General features: G+C 43.4%; 1 protein-coding gene across 4 annotated transcripts in view; it reads left to right on the top strand.

Annotated features, from left to right (window-relative positions):
* Positions 1 to 19,419, top strand: part of LOC124109393 (core histone macro-H2A.1) — a 63,557-nt gene that overhangs the window by 35,830 nt on the left and 8,308 nt on the right. The window contains exons 5-7 of one of the 4 annotated variants that reach the window (XM_046467974.2): positions 3,745 to 3,855; positions 12,738 to 12,828; positions 17,341 to 17,430. In XM_046467974.2, the coding sequence (XP_046323930.1) occupies positions 3,745 to 3,855; positions 12,738 to 12,828; positions 17,341 to 17,430 (292 nt within the window). Of the gene's footprint in view, positions 1 to 3,744; positions 3,856 to 10,908; positions 11,009 to 12,737; positions 12,829 to 17,340; positions 17,431 to 19,419 lie in introns of all 4 variants that reach the window. The other 3 variants (XM_046467972.2, XM_046467973.2, XM_046467975.2) reach the window with 3 other exon arrangements.

The raw sequence follows: 19,419 nt of genomic DNA, 5'->3' as shown, positions 1-19,419 counted from the left end.
AACACAATCCCATTGAAAATCCAAGCATGATTTTTTTTTTTTGAGAAATTAAGAAGTTGATTCTAAAATTTATATGGGAATACAAAAGACCTAGAATAACCAAATCAACTTATAAAAGGAAAACAAAGTTGGAGATTTAATAATACCTGAATTCAGGATTTATTAAAAACTATAGTGATCAAAATAATGTGGTATTAGCATGATAGTATTAACATATCTGATGAAGAATCTCAGACTTAGGGAAGGTGGACAATTTCACAAGGTCATACAACTACCAGAGTCTGGATTCAAACGTAGAACTTGAGTTTGACCCATGCCCGTGGGCCACTTCCTTAGCAGAAGACCCTGTTCTGGTAATGGGGACTAGAAAGCCTTCCACAACAGGGCAAGTGGGGGCAACAATTTTAATAATTGCTGAAAACCACCAGGATCATGGCATTACCCTTAGAACCTGGCTTGTATCCAGGTAGGGGAAGCTTAAATGCCTCAGTTTCCACTGAGCCAGCTCCAACTTCCATGGCCTAAATTCCTATCTATTATGGCTTTCTCACCTCTTAAAATTCCCATATCCTGTGGGGTATGATAGCGTACCCCTGTGATCCCAGGCTAAGGCAGAGGATTGCAAGTTCGAGGCTAGCCTTAGCAACTTAACAAGACCTTGTCTTAAAAAAAAAAAAAAAAAAAAAGGCTGGGGATGTGGCTCTGTGGTTAAATGTCCCTGAGTTCAATCCCTGGTACCAAAAAAACAAAAAAAAAAAGATCCCTGTAACCTTGGGTAGAAGCACTAATCCTTATACTATCTGTTTATCCTCCAGTGGGAACATCTTTGTTCTATTCCTGTATATTTACTGAGCACCTTCTGAATGCATAGTGTTGTGCTGGGTAGAAGAGAGCAGTGGTTTTCAAGCCTTATCTACCTTCTAAAAGAATTTGAAATATCTTTTTCTAAAATTTTATTTTTGTAGTTGTAGATGGACAGAATGCCTTTATCTTATTTGTTTATTTTTATGTGGTGCTAAGGATCGAACCCAGTGCCTCACACATGCTAGGCAAGCACTCTGCCACTGAGCCCCAGCCCCAGCCCAAGAATTTGAAATATCTTTGTATCATACAAATTTATAATTTGACAGCTTTACTTTTCATAATGAATTTAAGTAGCTGTAAAGGATATGATTTTTGGTTTTTTTAAAATATTAATGTTTAAAAATTGTTTCATCTCTTTTTTAAATATCCAGTGGAGCTGGGCAGGATAGCACAAGCTTGTAATTCTAGCAACATGGGAGGCTGAGGCAGGGGGATCACAAGTTGAGGTCAGCCTCAGCAATTTAGTGAGACACTGTCTCAGAAAAAGGAGGAGGCTTGCTGGGCATGTAGCTTACCACTGGGTTCAATCCCAGTACTTAAAAAAAATTTAAAAATAAAAAAATGTGTATATATGCATGTGTGTACACACACACACACACACACACAGTGGAATCCAGATATTCTGATTTGAAACACCATCTGTTTTAAAAGTATGCAAAGAAGCTCTTTTATAATAGTTAGAAATTTTACATTATTTCTTTTTAAACTTATTTCCCTTTCACTTAACCCTCAAAATTTCATTTTAATTTAACATGCTTTGTACTTAAAATATTCTGTTGATTTCTGCAACAAAATGATTTTTCAATTTATTTTGAAAAATATTTTGGCCTTTTATAAAAGCACTAAATGGTACAAATTCTACAAGATTAGAAAGCTGATGCCTTTATTAATAATGCACATTTGATCAAACCAACAGTGCATTACTAATGTTAATAACTATTAGGGAAAAAATAAAATTTTATTGGAAAAGCATTATGGGATGGGTGGATATAGATTTTTCTCCCCAGTTTAGTTTAAGTATCCAAAGATGAATGTTACCTTTTGTTAGAATGAGACAAAGTATGGACATCCTATTTTTGTATATTTATAGATGTAAGTGCATGGAAAATCTTGTTCACTAAGATAAGTCAATGGGAACAGAGTTTTGTGATAGTACAGAGGACCAAGTGATGTTGCTGTTTCTGATATATGCCAACAGCCACATAGTAATCTCTTATCCATTGGTTTTAATAAACATTTTATATTAGAATAGCTTTAGATTTACAAAAGGGCTATAAAGATAGTACAGAGTCCTTGCATGTCCCTCACTGTTAACAGCAGTTTCCCTATTGTAAATATTTTACACTCCCGTGGTATACGTGGTCTTGACAAAGCAGCTGACTTTGGCACAATGCTATTAAATAAGCTGCATCAGTCTGTTTTTCCATGGTCTCTCAGCTGTTAACTCGATTAGGTATTTCTTCTGTTTTGTTGAAAATGTGGAATTAAAAACACCTGACTTTGAAAGGGTTTGTTAGCCAGCTAGTTCCCATATTTCTGGATAAAATATTTTTTCTTCTTTATATCAAAGCCTTGGAACTTCAAATTGAGTTCATTTAATTTATGGAATATAAGTCAATAACCTAATTGCCAAAGTAGTCCTTATTGTTAAAGGCACCAGCAAAATTAGGTGTTATTTTTCAATGTAAGTGAAACTTAATATGCACATTAATGAATTTGAATCCTAAACATGCAAATGGCTAGGCCACAGTGCCTCCCTTAGATTATTGCCCAGGCTCATCCTATTTCTTAGCCTTGCTTTTCTTCCTTTGTTTCCACTGGGCCATACCTTGGGAGTAAAGTACCTTTTGATAGTGATTAGGGGAAGGTTAAAGGGAAAGTGTCTAAACAAAACTTGCCATTATTCCCACTATCCTTATGCTATAATATATATGAATGCTAAAATTCCCAAATGAACCAAATATCCATTTCTATCACAGGTTCATTCTTAACAGAAATATGAAAAAGCATGTGTCTTGACCTCCAGAATAGTGTGTTCTGTTGGTGGTTACTCTGGGAAGTGGGAAGAGGGTGGTTATGAAGGAACCCAGTGTGTCACCTCAGCCCCAGGTGTAGAACCTTCATAGGGCAGATTATGTGTAAGAGAAAACACCTTAGGAAGATGATCCTCTGGAGATTGGTTTATTTAAAATTATGGACAGCATACGCCCCTTGGAAGGCCCTCCAGAACTCCAGTGCACACATACTTCACTCTGAATGGTGCTGGGGAAGAGGCCCAGAGCCTGCCAAGGCCCATGGCACTGGGGGCAGGATACCAACAGCCCTGTGTGCATCCTTCTTTACAGCTGGGCTTTATGAAGGAAAGTAGAAGAGTCCTACCTTCTTGGGTGGGAAGGTTCAAGCCTGTGGTCCTTGGGATGCTTGTTAAGGACTTTTGAGGACTAGAGACCTAAAATAGTTTATTTTCTTCTTAAACTTGAATGGTGCAGATATCTAGAAAGGAAAGAAACTTGAGGAGATGTTGACTTGGTCTTAATTTTTGACAATGGTTCTCTTTCTAAACTATCACAATAGAGTGAAGTTTTGCCTTTAAGTTGCTTCTTAATGGAACTCTGGGCCCTCAAAATAAGTGTGCAGTCCTCCTGTGGGAAATGCTGAGAGTTGATTGTGGTTTAGTTTCCTGTCTTCTCCAAAATGTTATGGGCAAGGCCTCTGAGCTGCATTCCCATTAAAAAAAGCCCAGACTTAGGCTGGGATTGTAGCTCAATGGCAGAGCACTTACCCAGCATGGAAGAGAGGGGGAAAAAAGAACCTGAAGAAAAATTCAGACTTGTTGGTCCTGCTCCTTTGGCTCTCATTCTGACTCTTTGTTTGTGCAAGAAGAAGCAGGGAGAAGTCAGCAAGGCAGCCAGTGCTGACAGCACGACAGAGGGCACGCCGGCCGACGGCTTCACCGTCCTCTCTACTAAGAGCCTCTTCCTTGGCCAGAAGGTAGGTAGCTGCACTTCAGCCTGCTCCAGGGCCCCGGGGCAAGGCTGGGGGGTCCCCAGGGCTGCTCCAGGACCCATGGGTGGACAGAGCTGCAGGGGACTTTGGGAGTGGCCCAGGGAGGGCTGAGGACTGAGAGAGGACCACAAAGCTGGGGTGGGGGACTCTGGCGGGTAGGGATGGGGAGACTGTGGTAAAGATGGTGGGAGTCTGCCAGTTGGTATCAGACCCTTGGGCTTAGCCTGGGGAATGAGCTGCTTTTGTGGGATAACCTGGTCACCAGACAGCATGGGTGGTGCAAAGGGAAGGATCTGGCAGGCAGCCTCCTCATTCTCATGGATGCTGAAGGTAGATCTGATCCTGGGAGGGGACTTTTTTCAGAGGTACTAATTGGGCACTTGGGGCTTCTTCACTGAACCACCAGACGATTCTTCAAGCCAAATGTTTGTCTGTTTTAACCGTGGGCAATATATTTTCAGCTGCCCCAGTGATGCAACTTTGCAAGGACGCCATGGTTTTGTAAAAGATAATTCACTTTTATTGAAAATAAAAATGATGCAAAGGCTTTTAAGACCTGAAAACGAGAGTACATTAATATTTCTCTATTAGCACCAAAAAAAAAAAAAAAAAAAGAGGGTGGGGAGAAAGAGAATTAAGCTTTGCTTAATTTTTTTTTCATTCTTCATTCAAAAATTAAAGGACTGAATTTGACCTTCCATGTAAATTTGTTTGGTTCTAAGGTGGTAACAACATGGTTCAGAAGCTGCATCATTTTTAGATCCTCACTGTCGATTTTCTTTAGCATCCCAGTGACACGGTTCTCTTGCTCACATCATTGCAAGTTCTCCCCCCAGCCCTTCCCTCTTCCTGTCACTAATTGCACTCAGTCTCTCATGATGCAATTCCTGTGGTGGACTCTGTGTTCCAGAATCTAACCATTGCTGTTTACATTTTATAACCATTATCTGTATTTCATATGCATTTTTCAAAAGAAAAAAAAAGCAGTTTTAGTTGTCATCTTAAGGTCTGAGGCTTTAAAAGTTTTTGTTTAAAATACATGTACTTTTCATTTAAAAATTTTCAACTCAGCAGTGCAGGCAACCACCTGGGTTTACTTTCACACCCTTTAACATGTCCTTTGGGGAATGTATTGAAAGTTAATGTGACCTGTCATCCAAATTGCTTCATTTGAAAATAACATGTGAAAACCTCCTGCTATTCAGAATTAGCTCCTGTGTGTTCTAGATCCCAAACATAGATGATTAGCCAGGGCTCCCAAACCTACTAAGCAGGTACCACATTATTGCCCCACTCTGTCCTTGGACTCCAGGTCCCTGGCCTCTTTCTTCCGTGTTCTTGCTTCCTCCTGCTGGCCAACCTCAGATCAGAGCTCAGACCCCCCCTTGCTGGATGAGCTCACATAGTTCCAGAATAGTAGCACAGAACAATACAAATGCCCACGTACAAACAGAGATGCCCTTCTTGTTGTGTTGCTCTTCAGAAATGAATGGGATCAGATCTGTGTCTGCTGCCTGGAGCCCTGCCTGGTAAAGGCTGTAGACACCTTGATGGCTCCCATCACAGAGTTGGGCACAAGTCTGCTCCTGGCAGCTCTCCTCCCTTTTGGGTACTTTTCCTAACAGGCCACAGGGCAAGCACCACAGCAATAAAAAAGTGCAGATCTGGCTGATACTGACTCTTAGGGCTAGGAAGAAGGACCAAAAAACCATAGAAAAGTCTCAATACTCTATAATTTAGACATATTGCCTAATGAGGAGAATGAAAGCACTGGGCTGGATAGTGAAACTAAAGGGCCTGTTAGATATCTTGGCTTTTGGTGAGGTTTGGTTGAGCTGGAGCCCGCTGTAAAATGGTCACCAGTAAGAGAAGGGGCTGATGCTGACAGCCTTCCTTTGCATCTCACATGCTTTGTTCTCTTAGCTACCATGAAACTATCCTTCCTGTTAAATGTGCTTACAACATAATGAGCTAAAATTCATGCACCCAGGAAGAGGTGCTCTGAATATCCAGCAGGGCAGGCACCTGTTAGCAGGGCAAGCTGCATCTTCCCAAGTGTTGCTTCTCAGAATAAAGTAGCTTATCAAGTCAGCCTGGGCACCAGTGTTAGAAACTAAGATGCCATTGTCCTTTCTGGAACCTTATACTCCTGCAGCATGAAATGGAGTTAGCATTTATATTTTAGAACATTATCTCTTTTTTTTTGGCAGGGGTGGGTACTAGGAATTGAACCCCTATGCCCATGCTAGGCATATATCCCCAGCCCTCAGAGCATTATTCTTAAGCAGTACTCTCAGGCCCTTTATTGGCTATTACTGTCAGGTGAAAATCATTGCATGTGGTATAAAAGGGGCAAGAGTCATAAAACTGACTCATATAAAATTTTACACAAAGCACATTGCGAATGTTGTTATTACAGACATGAGTTTTGATTTGGATTTTATAAATGTTTCAAAAGGGTACTGTAGAATGATGACTGTATGGTACCCTGTGTTCTATGAATCTTATTTTTCCATCTGTGACAGTGAAATCAGTGCTTGAATATTGCAAGCAAACTGAGGTGGAGAAAGGTGATATTGTGCTTGCTCCAGCCCTGTAAGGCAGAGTTGCTAAGCTACTCACAGGAGGAAATGGCCCAGGGCTTAGAAGCAGGGACCTAATTGTTGTTGTTAATGATGTATTTCACATACTGAAGACTCCGGAGTGATTGCCCTCATTAAGCTATGATTTTACCCAATGTTCACACACGTTGTTGAATTGTTTTAAAAAAGAAAACAGTGCTATGAATCTGAATCCACTAAGTGTTTTTGCTTCGTGGTTCAACTGAGATTTGCAGCCTTTTTTCAGAGGTTTTAAAACCTGATGGTTTTATTGCTGAAAAACACTTCCAATGTGTCTATCTATAAATCTGTGTCGGTGGTAGTAAATGATTTAGGTTTCTTGGTAGAGTCAGTATTATTTGAAGCAGTTGGGAAGGCAGTCTAAGGAGGGAGTGAGTCTCCCTCCTCTCAAATGATCAGGATCATGGATTCAGCACTGGAAGCCATTAAAGGCCAGTGACATGGGGGCCCAGGGACTTCCTCCCCCTTATCATGCCCACTTCTTCTGGTGTTGAAAAGCTGTATGGAAAGAGGGAGCTCTGAGGCAGCAGTGAGTGAGAAGGAGCCCTTCACCCTTTTCCACCACTCTGGCAGATGACCAACTTGTGAGGCTGACTAGGGAACCATAGAGTGGCTCAGGGACAGGCCTCCTAGAACCTGCTCAAGTTTTATGGTTCCTCACTCATTCCCCATCTCCGCCCCCCCCCACCACCACCATGTGGACCCCAGGGAAAGCACAGTTCTCTTGAGAAATCTAGAAGTAATTCCATAGAAGATACCTACTTCCCATTCCCTTTAGTGGAAGTGGACATTGGGGACAGAAAAAGAATTGTATTTTGGGGGGGGCTAGCACGGACACATGAGAGCAGCCAGGCTTCCTTCCTTGACCATTATGAGGGACACCAAAATTTGACAGTTGTAGCTAGATCCAGCACGTTATTCAGCTTATCATTAACAATCACTTTTATTTCCTAAAATTGAATTTGTGACCAGATTATATTTTTAAAAAAAGATTTTACTATTTCCTGTAACCAAATAGGTCAGGTCAATGAAGGCTGCGTGTCCTTCTATAGCTGCAGCCCACCTGCTTCTTTCCTGTCATTAGTGATAGACTGCCTCCTGGCCTGCCCTATGTAGTAGGTGCCAGCCTCCCATCTAGGTGAACCAGGTTGGCTGGGAGCCACCAAAAGCCCCATTTCATCTCAGAATTATATCTAAGGATGTTTCATGTTCAGTGCTAATAAGACTATAGCCACCGTAGGAAAAACTTGGGTACAGCAGGCATCACAGACTGGCTACAGCAGAGCCACTGAGGTTAGGATGATCAGACCTCCACCATGGGAGGGATCTTAAAGCTAGATGGGCTCAGTTCCTTTCTCCCAACTCTATAGCCAAGGGGATGCCCTTCTGTTCTGTAGTTGACAATACCCTGTGGTTGTTCTCTCCAGTGGCCAACAATCTTCACAGCTGTTTTAAATTCCCCATGCTGTGGTTTAAAACTTAAGTTTCTCATTTTTTCCAATGATAGGACAAAGTAACCACCTTATTAAAATTCTGAAATTGTTCATGATCCTCCTCCTTCTTGGCAAATGAAACTGTTCTTGGGAATTCCCACAGTTGCCCAGAAGTTTGATTTGTGATCCACAAGTACCCATCCTCTGCATGTACTTCATATGTCTACATGCTTTGACTGACAGGAGGCCTCCCATGGCTGGGGTGTCTTGGCCCTACTACACGTATTTATGTGTAACCAGCTGGACTGTGGAGTCTTTTCCAGACTTGTGCATACATGGTCCATTTGCCCCCAGGCTTGGGGTTTTCCTCCTGTCTAGGGAAACTACTGTCTTTTTTTATGATCATCTCACTATTGGCCTCTTTCCACTGTCCAGCCTGCCCAACCCAAGCTGATTACCCATTTGTCTTTCCAAAGTGTCTGAACCAATTTGTCTTCTTCCCTTCCCATCCCGAGCACACAATTTCAAGTCCAGAGGATTTTTAAAAATTTCATATTCACATATATTTTACACCAGTAGAACTATTTTGTGGCTCAGCCCCATAACCTGAAAACTTCTGCTGAGCCCTGACACAAAGTAGAGCACAGTTAGACAATCTCAACTCTAGCCTCATCCTCAGATGTGGGTGAGAGAGCAAAACAGCACTTGGTTGGCTGGGAGTTCCCAGTGCTGAGCAGTAGTGGACCTGAGCTACCGTGGTCCATGCTTCTAGGAGCAGGCTGCTCTGGTCAGAAGAGAACGTGAGTCCAGAGAAAGCTGGGAGTTCTCCAAGGAACTGAGTTAGGCTTACAGCTGTTCCCTCACTTCAGCAAAGTCAGTCTGCACAGTTTCCCCAGAAACTCCTTTACTCTGGACAGAGACTGATTTTCCCTAGGACAATCAGAGGAAGGCTCCTGAGGTCCCTTGCTGGCTAGATGAATCAGAGACCATAAAAGTAGCTGCTTTTCCAATGAGGCATAGCTGAATATAAATCCAGAAGCATCTATACAAACTGAAAATGATCATGTGAATTTTAAGGATGTGTGGTTGTTTTTTAACAAAAAGAAATCTTTCAGGTATATACTTAAAAATCTAACCATCCATGCCATGCCAAGTGTTTCTTTCCTTTTTTCTCCTTTGCTTCCCTCACTCACCATCCTGTATCTCCACACAGTGTAAGATGTTTTAATTTTTAATATTTTTGGTAGGGCAGGGATTAGTTTGAGTCTTTATAAACTACATTTGCTAGGGCTTAAATTCAATACTAAATAACATAGTAAAGCCTACCACCTTATTCTAAATCCTGAGGGCTCACTTGCCTTACCCTGATGCTCCAACCCAACCCTGCCACTCATACCCCTTCTCCTTGAGGGCAATGGTCAGGCCTGGCCCTATGCTAATTATCTCTTTTCTGTGCCTCTGTCTGGCACCATAGCCTTGAGCTGCTGAGATCCCCCTTAGGCCTCCTCCAGATTCAGGGATATAAGTGTCCCCTAAATCAGCCTGTGGTACTGAGCACAGGAGCAACAGCCCAGAAAGTCCAATGGAGAAAATTAGTCTCTCTTCTGAGTTTTTAACTTAAAATGAGGGCCACCACCCTGTGACGGGGACTACATGGGGTCCTTTCTTAACTGTGTAACCAAATTTATTTGTACAGCTGCTTTCTCCTAAAGAATAACTTTTAGTAATCAGTTCCCTTTTTTGAGAATCTGGCTCCTTCTAAGAATCAAACATGTGGTTTTATATTTCTCATGCTTATAGAGTGTCAAGTTTTTTTTTTTGTTTGTTTTCTTTTTAACAAAATGCTTGACCCTGGAAATTCAGCAGCTCAGAGCTCAGTTACCAAGAGCCTCTTTGCCCAGAGTCTGTACAGCCTCTTATCCGAGTGAGCACCAGGACCAGAGCTCCTGCTCCACTGGGCCCCACAGGCCACAATCCCTCTCCCAGCCTGGTTCATGGTAGGTTTGAGCACCAGCTCCTCTGTGGGCTGCTTAGGTGTTGCACTTTTTTGTAGTTGTTAGGACTTTACATCATTGAAGAAACTTTATTAAAGGACAGAGGGCAAGCACATGCAAACTTACTACAGATACTTGCATCTGAAGAAAAGGAAGGGAGGAGTAGGGCCAGGACAGCCAAATCCACAACTCACTCCTCTCTTATTCAGTGGCTCAGGGTTGCCTTGGCAACAGAACAGCAGTGTAGAAGACAGTCAGGGGGTCTTCAGAAAGAGCCAGATGGCTGGTCAGCCTCAAGGAAACTGCTCATAAGCCATCAACTAGGGACTCTGACCTGACCAACAGGTGAAAACTATTAGGACATTGTGCTGCTGGAGCATTGCTGTTTTCTTCCTGGGTTCCACCAGAACTTCAGCATTACATGACTAATAAAATTAAGTCATTAAACAACAGACCTCTTGTTCCTTGCCACCCCTGAGCAGGGGAGGGGAACCCACCAGCCAGCAGTCACGGTGATGGGACATCCTTAAAGACCCATAGCCACTTGGAAGACAATGGCAAAGCTACTAGGGGCGTACCCAAGCCAGTTACTACTCCCTTTCACACTGCCCTAGTGCCCAGGGGTGAGGACAGTCACAGGTGCCACCTGGCACTAAGCACTCTGATTCTGGGTCCTGACAGCTGCTGTACTTTGGTCCCCAGGTCACAAGTTCCTCTAAAGAGAGCCAATCCCCCCAATACCTTGTGCTTCCCTTCTGACCTAGGCGTCATCCCACAGCTGTGAGCACTCTGCCTAGCTTGCTTCCTTTCAGCACCCCAAGCGACATTGGAGTCTTCTGATTGAAATGGATCATGTTAGCCAGCGCCTCCCTATTTCCCTCCATGCCCAGTGCACTGTGAGTGTCCACTGCTATCACCTGTGTCCAGGGCTCACTTCTCTGCAACTTGCAGGCTCTCCTGTTATTTCCCACCTCATGCTTTTCTTTTCAGCTGAACCTTATTCACAGTGAAATCAGTAATTTAGCCGGCTTTGAGGTGGAGGCCATAATCAATCCTACCAATGCTGACATTGACCTTAAAGATGACCTAGGTAATTGGGGATGGGGTTCGGCACCACCAGCTGTCAGATGAAAAGTTATGGAACCCAGAATTTAGACTTTCATCCACCCAGACTCCAGAATGGTCAAGGCAAATTTTCAAATCCTTGATTGACCTTCGAGTACAGACCTTAAATATTACTTCAAGCTGTTCCAAATGGAAATGGTCTGATGTATTTCCTTGAGTGTGATTGGCCACTTTCCCCTCAATTGCAATGTTTATCATCTAAATTCTCTTCCATAATGATCAAACTGACTGCTGGTTACTTGGGGGGGATTTTTAAACACGTGGTGTTTTTTTTTTGTTTGTTTGTTTTCTTTTTTCCTTTTCTTTTTTAAACTGAACAGTCTCAGGTAACTACAAAATGATAGTTTCTCCATTTAAGCCTTGATGAGGAATGACACTCAAAGCTTGAAAAGGAAGACACGCTACATTAGTGTGCCACTGAGCTGTCTTTCATTTACAAGCAGATTGGCTTGTCCCAAATTTACCACCTACTGACACTTCTCCCACTTTTTCTATAGTGAAAATACTGAATGGCTAAATGCCCCTTAATGAATTATTTGGCCAAGACAATTATTTGAAATAGAAGGGCAGCATCTCTTTGAATGTGTTCCTGTGAAGGAAACTGCCTCAGGGCCATGGTATCTCCTGCTCAGGAGGGCAGAGAGTTTAGGGCAAGCACAGAGGTACTCCTCAGATGTCCTGTGTCTGTTTCATCTTTTCATATAAGGAATTGTCAACTTAGGGCACTAAAGCCGCTTGTCCCCTTAGGGGTAGAGAGCCTCGCCAAGCTATGCAGATACCCACAGAGACATTGTCATTCTAACACTGACTACAGTGTATTTTGTGTTCCTTTAGCTCCCAGCTGTGGCCACTTTTGAAAGATGGCAGATGCCTTGTTAGGAGAATTGCTTATTACCAGCCTGGGCCCACTCCACACAAACCAAACTGAAGTCATGGGCTTCAGTGGGCTGAAGATGTGGGGACTGAGACTTAAAATGTCCTTCTTGAACTGTTTTTCCAACTGCCTCACACAATACTTTAAAAAAGCCACAAGCTAAAAAATAAAAAATGCAAAGATAATATTCAAGGTACATTTCATATTTAAATATATAAAAATAAGATTTACTAGAATAAGAGACAGGCCTGTAAAAGTATTTCTACCCATTGAGGGAATGAAGGCAATCCTGAACACACATCTATACTGTTTTCAGGTTTTTGAGAGCTTCCCCTTGAAGGCAGACAAAATGGTGAATGCCACAAGAATGAACATCAAAGCCTGCAAGTTGACTACTGCAGACTAAATGGAGAAACTTGTTGTTTTGGTTGGCCTGATGGTCCACATTTTTTTTTAAAGCAGATGCCATGTTTTAGTAGCCTTCTCAGTGGGGTGCCAGTGTTACAGGCTTTTGCGAAGTGAAATGGGGCATTTGTTGTTTTAATTTCTTTTAACCTTTGGAAATGATCTCGTGTGTTTCTCTTTTTTTGGACTTGTCATTCAAATGTTTAATTTAAACATGTCACATTTGATATTCCTCCTCCTCCTCCTGTCCTTACCCCCATCCACATGTGCGCACACTGCGTGGACTGATTGCCCCCTGGGCTCATATGTTGGAATCGACCAGGTAGGACAGCCCTGCCATTGGGGCATTAGTAAATGTGCCTGTGCGTGGGTCTCGGTCCAACACAGTTGATCTACATTTGTTTACCTGTTATAGTTGCAAGTTGTACAGGCTGACATTGCCTCGATCGACAGTGATGCTGTCGTTCACCCGACAAACACTGACTTCTACATCGGTGGTGAAGTAGGTAATGCCTAGCCGGGTGCTGCCGAGTGTGTGTGTGCATGGTCAGTCGGCCGCCGCAGACAGCTTGATCCTTTGACAGCTATGCAGGGCTGCATTCATTTCACACTTCCAGCTGTCCTGACCTTCCCAAGGCCTCCCGTCCCTGGGTTGTGAACCAGAGAAATACAGCTAGCTGTCAGCCAGGGTGCATCATGCAGCTCACCAGTGGGCACTTCTGGTTTGTAAACTGGCTCAGCAGCATCATTTCTTCCCTTACTTCCTGAGGCACAGCTTTGTTGGAGACTGGGTTCATAGAGATCTTAGGGAGGATTTGGTGAGATGGGCCGAATGCTTCTAAGACCACTTCTGTGCCCTGTAAAGAGTGGACAAGGGGTATGAAAACCACCTCACTTATGATGAGAAGTCCCTAGACAGCTATTCTAGATCCAGAAGGCACCTTCCTCTCCTCTGGCAGCTGGCAACCCAATGTAGGTTTCCTCCCCTGCATGCTCACTAGCTAAGTGTGGCCAAGGCAGAGAGCACTGAGGAGGCACATCCTGTGGCAGTGGATTCACAGTGTGGGCATCAAGGCCCTTCTCCAATAATGCTGAAGGGCTTATGTAATGAGGCATCCGATGGTAATCCTCAAATTAATTTCTAGCTAAAAGTAACTTGAATCTTAGCCTTAACATCTTCTGGTTATTATGGGGCCCAGGAAAGCCACTTAACTCCTGGATACCTCAGTTTCCATAACTGGTAATAATAAGAATTACATGAACTGTAGGCAGAGTGCCTTGTCTGGTGTCTGTCTTGTGACTGGTGCTTGCTGTATGGTCTCCCTCTGATTGCAGATGTGATTTATATATACATTTGCTGGGCCTGAGAACAGCATTCTCAGTATTCAAATACAGCTTCCAAAGAGAACAGTGACATTCCTGACAAGTGCCAAGTACAGTCATTATGACAGATGAGGAACTTAGGACTTTGCTGAATCCTGGACACTAGATATACAATAGCACAGAACCCTGTGGCTGCCCAGTTCTGTTCAGTGTCACTAGCAGAGGAGCCATTCAGTCTTACCCGGACCACAGGATTTAGGCTCTTTGCTGTCCTGAGCATTTTGGACTTCAGACATGGATGGACAAACTGGATGAGAAAGTCGGGATTTGCCACCTGTGCCAAGGCCAAAGTGAAGTCAAGACTGTAGGCAATTAAAATAAACTCTGCTTTCATAAGATTTTAGAGGAGTTTAATAGCTCTTAAGACAGGGAGCTTAAGAGAAAGATGCTTCTTTTCTTAATCAAATTAAAACTTGATCAGAGGGAAGTACTTATATGGAGAAAAATAAATAAATGAACAGCAAAGGGCTAGTCCTTTTTTTAGCTGGGGGGAACAAAGGCCAGTGTTCATCCTGCCATCCAGAGCATTTGATAATGGAAATTATGAAGCTCCCTGGGCAAGAGGATCTCACCCAGGCCCAAGGAGAGGAGAAAATTGGTCAACCTGCTGTGGCCCACGGAAGGCTATGTTAAGCAGGATTATCCAGGCCTGGGGGAGAGCTGGAGGCTTTGAGACAGGGTGGCACCCAGCTAGGACACAGGCCCCTAAAAAGCCCAGTCCTTTCTGAGCTGTCAGTGGGGCTGGACTCGGATTAACAATGTTGCTAATGCTTTATTTACCTCTGTCATGCTTGCCCAGGCACCAGTATCGTAGGGTCAGGAAGTAACCTGGGCCCAAGGTCAAGCCCCATATCCCTCACTGACACTGTCCTAGCTAGGACAAACCTCAGAAGGAATAAAGCCTGCCAGGGCTGGAACCCAGTCTTCCAAAGCCCACCTCTGTGCTTGCTGTGCCTGGCAACCCAGTCCAAACTAGAACTGACCCCAGATGTCTCGTATAATCCCAAAACAACCATCAACCAGATTCATACATGGCCTCAATTGGTTCCAGCTCCCACCTTGATGTGTGAGAGGGGAAAAGAGGAAGCTAGGGAAGCAACCACTCCACTTTTCATTTTCGGTGTGAATTCCTGAGTCCCAAGACTGCTGGAAGAAGGAATTCGAGTGCAGGAATGCTTAGCCCCAGTGATTAACTTTTACCCATCAAAAGTTCTTTCTAACAGTGAAATAGACCACAGGCTTAGCCTGACATTTGCCCAAGCCTAAATTTTCGCTTAGGCTGTTTTGAACACTGATACTTATGCCTGCTTTCTAAGCATGAAATAATGTTCTTGTTCTCATGGGAGTAACACATGTTTATGCTTGGGGGCAAATAAGCCAATTGCTTTATGATTAACCCTGAAGTTAAGCCTAAAAAGCAAGAGTCTTACATTAAGAGTGTTGACAATATGGTTGAAAATGGGCCTGTTTCTTGTTAAAAAGTACACGTGTGTCTACATGAACATGTGCATACATATGTGTGTGTAGGAGTCAAGTCCTGACTGGGTTGATTGCCTGCAATCTAGGGTTCAGTTTTTTTTAAGTTTGGGAAATGCATTAAGTGTATTTTAACTTGCAATTTCACTTCTAATTAAAGCAATATTTAATTATAAGTAAAAATTTTAAAGTAAACACTCTTCCTAAGATAAAACACCTTTAATTAAAAATCAGCCCATTTTCTTAGGAAATATTTTGTACTTCAGAAAGTCTTTATGAATACAGTGCTGATCTTGTTTTATTTTCCAAATTTCCCAGTTTTTACAAAATGGTAGATATGATAGAGAATGAGAACCTTAAATAATCCAGCCTGTGGCATATTTGTCACCCCATCTCCCCTAGCTTGAGAATGGGCTAAAGGGGAAAACTAGTCTTGGGATCCAGCTGATTTGCACTCCTGTATTGGGGTCTCACAAGTAACCTGGGCCCAAGGTCAAGTCCCACATCCCTCACTGACCCTGTCCCATCTAGGACAAACCTCAGAAGGAATAAAGCCTGCCCAGGCTAGAACCCAGTCTTCCAAAGTATCTGCTTCCTGATGGGTGGAGTTTGGGCCAGGAGGCCCAGAACCTGCTCCCTCAGGCACATGGCTCATTCAGCTGCCACCCCTGACATTTAACTTTATTACAGACATGCAGCAGCAGGTGACAGTCTCTGGATGTGACACTGTGACACCTGCCATGTAAAGCTTCTGCTGCTTTTCAGGACAAAGGGATAAGAGCAGTCTGAGTTAATGATAAGTGACACAGGATCCAAAGTTTATTCCTTTGGAAACCTAGCCCTCAGATCGCCAAGAGTCTCCCACAGGCAGGGGGCTGCTAGTCATGCTCATTCTCGAACCCCTGACTTCCTGCAGCAGGGCGGCAACAGGTTCAGTTCCCGCCATCATCCCTGGTTCTGTCTTATTTGTGACAGTGCCCAAGCTGTTTGCTTTTCTTTCCAGACACTTCCTGGGGTTGATTCACCTCTGCAGAACAAGCCTGTGAATGAGGCAGGTTTTGCTAAGATAAATAGACATAATCCATCATTACCCAGTGAATCCAAAGAGAGCTGGGGCTGGTGCATTCTGATATACTTTGACCCTCCTTACCAGAATCACACCAGATACACCTTGAATTTTCCAAGACATATGGTGAATCTTAAGGGGAGTATATTATCCTCATGTGAGGAAAAGTACTTTAAAATGTGCAAAACTAAGGAAACAGAGCTTAAGGAAGAATCAGACCCCATTCTGGCCAAACTTTAAAGGGTGATATTGTCACTAATTTTGCTGCTTTTTAGCCCACGTGAGATGTTAACCCAAAGTTCTTACAGGTGTTGGTGACCTGGTTTGAGAACTTGACTTTCATAGATGTAAATTATCACTTAGCAAGCACCCCCATTCTTAAAAGCACCATATTTTGTTGTTTCAAATTTGATCTTGAGCAGTTAGCCTTCTTTTCAAACTTTTATACAACCCAGTTCATCTTTAAGCTCTGTTTCTGATGTTACCCTCCTTTCCCTAAAATGATTCTGAATCGTTAGTGTAATTAAGAAAATACTGTCTGAGGCCTTTTTTTTTTTTATTCACATATTACACCAAAGCTGCAAAATAGAAACTAAGCATGCAATGTTAGTCCAAAGGGGGCCAAATATGAACACTTTTTTCTGGGCCTCCTGCCAAGAGGAGAGGTGGCTGCTCGATAGGGGCATGGTCTCCTGCTTCACAGACCTCCTTATTTGGGGCTTCTCCCCAGAGACATAGAAGAAAACCTAGGGCAGGCAGCCGCCTTGGAAGTCAGTGCCAACTGGGCTCTGTGCCTATGTAAAGCATGCAGAACAGGCATCTTCACACCTCTGGCAGCATCACTGAGGCAGATCCAAATAAGGGGCAGGAGAGATGTGAGTAGAGGCCGCAGTGCCAGGGTGGTAATTGGCCCATGATAAATCCCTTCTAAATTTCACTTTCCTGACTGAGCCAACGCGTAGTTCCTATTTTGCAGCCTTATGGAAATTTAGCTGGTCAGATCATTTAAAGTACGTAATCACCTGACATGCTAAGTGTCTATGTGTGCTGCAGGCACAGGATGGCACTCTGATCCTACCCTGTCCTTGTCTAGGAAACACGCTGGAGAAGAAGGGTGGCAAGGAGTTTGTGGAAGCTGTTCTGGAACTTCGGAAAAAGAACGGGCCCTTGGAAGTAGCTGGAGGTGAGGTGGGGAAGCTGTTGTGCTCATTTGGTGTGTCACATGCTATGTTGGGGAGATGACTTAGAGTTCAGAGGTGAGTGGCAGTGCAAATATATCTCCCGGGGCGAGGGCCCTATAAGGATTACCACTTAGAGATTTATCACATGCAAATTGTCAGGGGAGCTTAAGGTTTGTGAAACTCACCTTTGCAATTAAAAAAAAAGTTAATAGCTCTTATAAGCTTGGCATCAAATTTTAAGGAATTACAGAAACTGAGTTTGGCAAATCTACAAACTGGGAATTCTAGACAGTGATAATGAACCATCTGCAACAATTGCTGGTGGCAGATGCAAATTAATAATTTTCACCCAACCACCTGTGTTTTTAGTGGGAAACATAGAAATACATATTTCTAATTTGCCATTCCTGATGGGAGAGGGAATAAAATTACTTTGAGCCTGACATGGGCAGAAACATTGCTTAAATCTAGAGGCAGAGTATTTCCCACAGCTGCATGCCTGAATTTTAGAATTTTAGGTGATCAGTCGGGCATGCAGGACAGTGGCCTCCTGAGTCCGTGCACTTTGGACTCCAATTTTCTTTTATTAAGGACCCATTCTATCAGTAAATCCTGCTTGTATATTTAAAGTGAATCTTAACTCAATATGGACATCAGTAATTACTACATGATGTCCACACAGGCTCTCTGTCAGCTGGCCAACGAGGCCTTGGCCCTCTCTCCCCAGTGACTGCACATGACCCCTATCCTGGGCTAGTCTCGAGGCCTGATCTGAGTGAAGGAGCAGCATTCCCTTTGCTGACCTGAGTCTCACCTTTGCTCTGCCATTTCTGATCTGCATATAAGGGGCATGACAGGCAGAGCAGTAACTTAAGTTACTGTTGCACCAAAGTTCCATGTTGCACAAGGAAGTGCACACACAGCATTAGCTACCCAGCCACAAGCTGCTGGTCTTTCCCCTTCCCAGGCCCTGCCAGTATCAGCCCATAGACTTTCCCCCCCAGTGCTCCTGTTTGAGCCCCACTTGTGGCCCTCCACATTTGCCCCCACACACAGAGAGCCACAGCTGAGGCAAACACATTAGATTTAGCATGGTTCAAGATAATTTTACTTAATAATAATACATTTTGTTCTTATATATAAGAGCTGTTTTAGAAAACATTATAAAAATTATAAAGAAGAAAACAAAATGTACTCCTGCTCCACTGCCTGGAGATAATCTGTTAGCATATTTCTTTCCAGCCGTCCATGCATAATTTAGCAGTGACTTCAAATATGGACAAACCAGTGAGTTAAGCCTCCTAATCATAAGTTTCTGTAGGGTCAGCAAGCTGAACCAAGACTCACACCCAGACCCCACTTTTGTTAGTTTAGAGCTATTTCTACAGCACAGTGCAATGCTATCCACAGATCACTTCTCCTGTGTCTCCTAGTGCTACAATCTTAACCCATACCCCTTGGACAATGCTGACAGGTATTCCTCAAAGTGGGTTTTGGACATACCAAACATATATACATATCAAACCAAGATGTTTGGGTATTTACTGTAGCAGTGGGTTGGAGACATTAGCACACAGAACCTGTCAGACATGCTGGCCCTGGAGCCACCTTCTTTATGGAGCATGTTATGGATGGGAGAAAGGAACAGGCTCATCGCTGCTCCTGTATATGGCAGATCTAACAAGGGAAAGGTGGATCTCTGAGGAGATGAGTACTTGGAGATGGGCTCCTCCTCCAGGCACAGGAAAAGTTGCATCTTAGCGCCCTTATCATGGTCTGCCACAAGTAGGCAGGATCAGTCATGCATGAAGGATGGCCACAGAGAGGGGATCATGTTGCTTAACACTCTCTCCTAGCAGGCTTATCTTGAATGGTGTCTGGAAGACGTAGAGATAAATCATAGTCATTGCAAAATTCTGACACATTGGGTCGCATTAGATGGATAGAGCCCAGACATCCGGCATGCTTCTGAGGCAGTGCTCACTACAGTC

The sequence above is a fragment of the Marmota monax genome, unplaced genomic scaffold (assembly GCF_021218885.2).
Source record: "Marmota monax isolate L192 unplaced genomic scaffold, Marmota_monax_Labrador192_F-V1.1 WCK01_AAM20220418_F8-fsc00196, whole genome shotgun sequence".
Taxonomy (NCBI): Eukaryota; Metazoa; Chordata; class Mammalia; order Rodentia; family Sciuridae; genus Marmota; species Marmota monax.
Note: the sequence above shows the minus strand (reverse complement) of the source record. Positions and strands in the feature narration are given on the sequence as shown.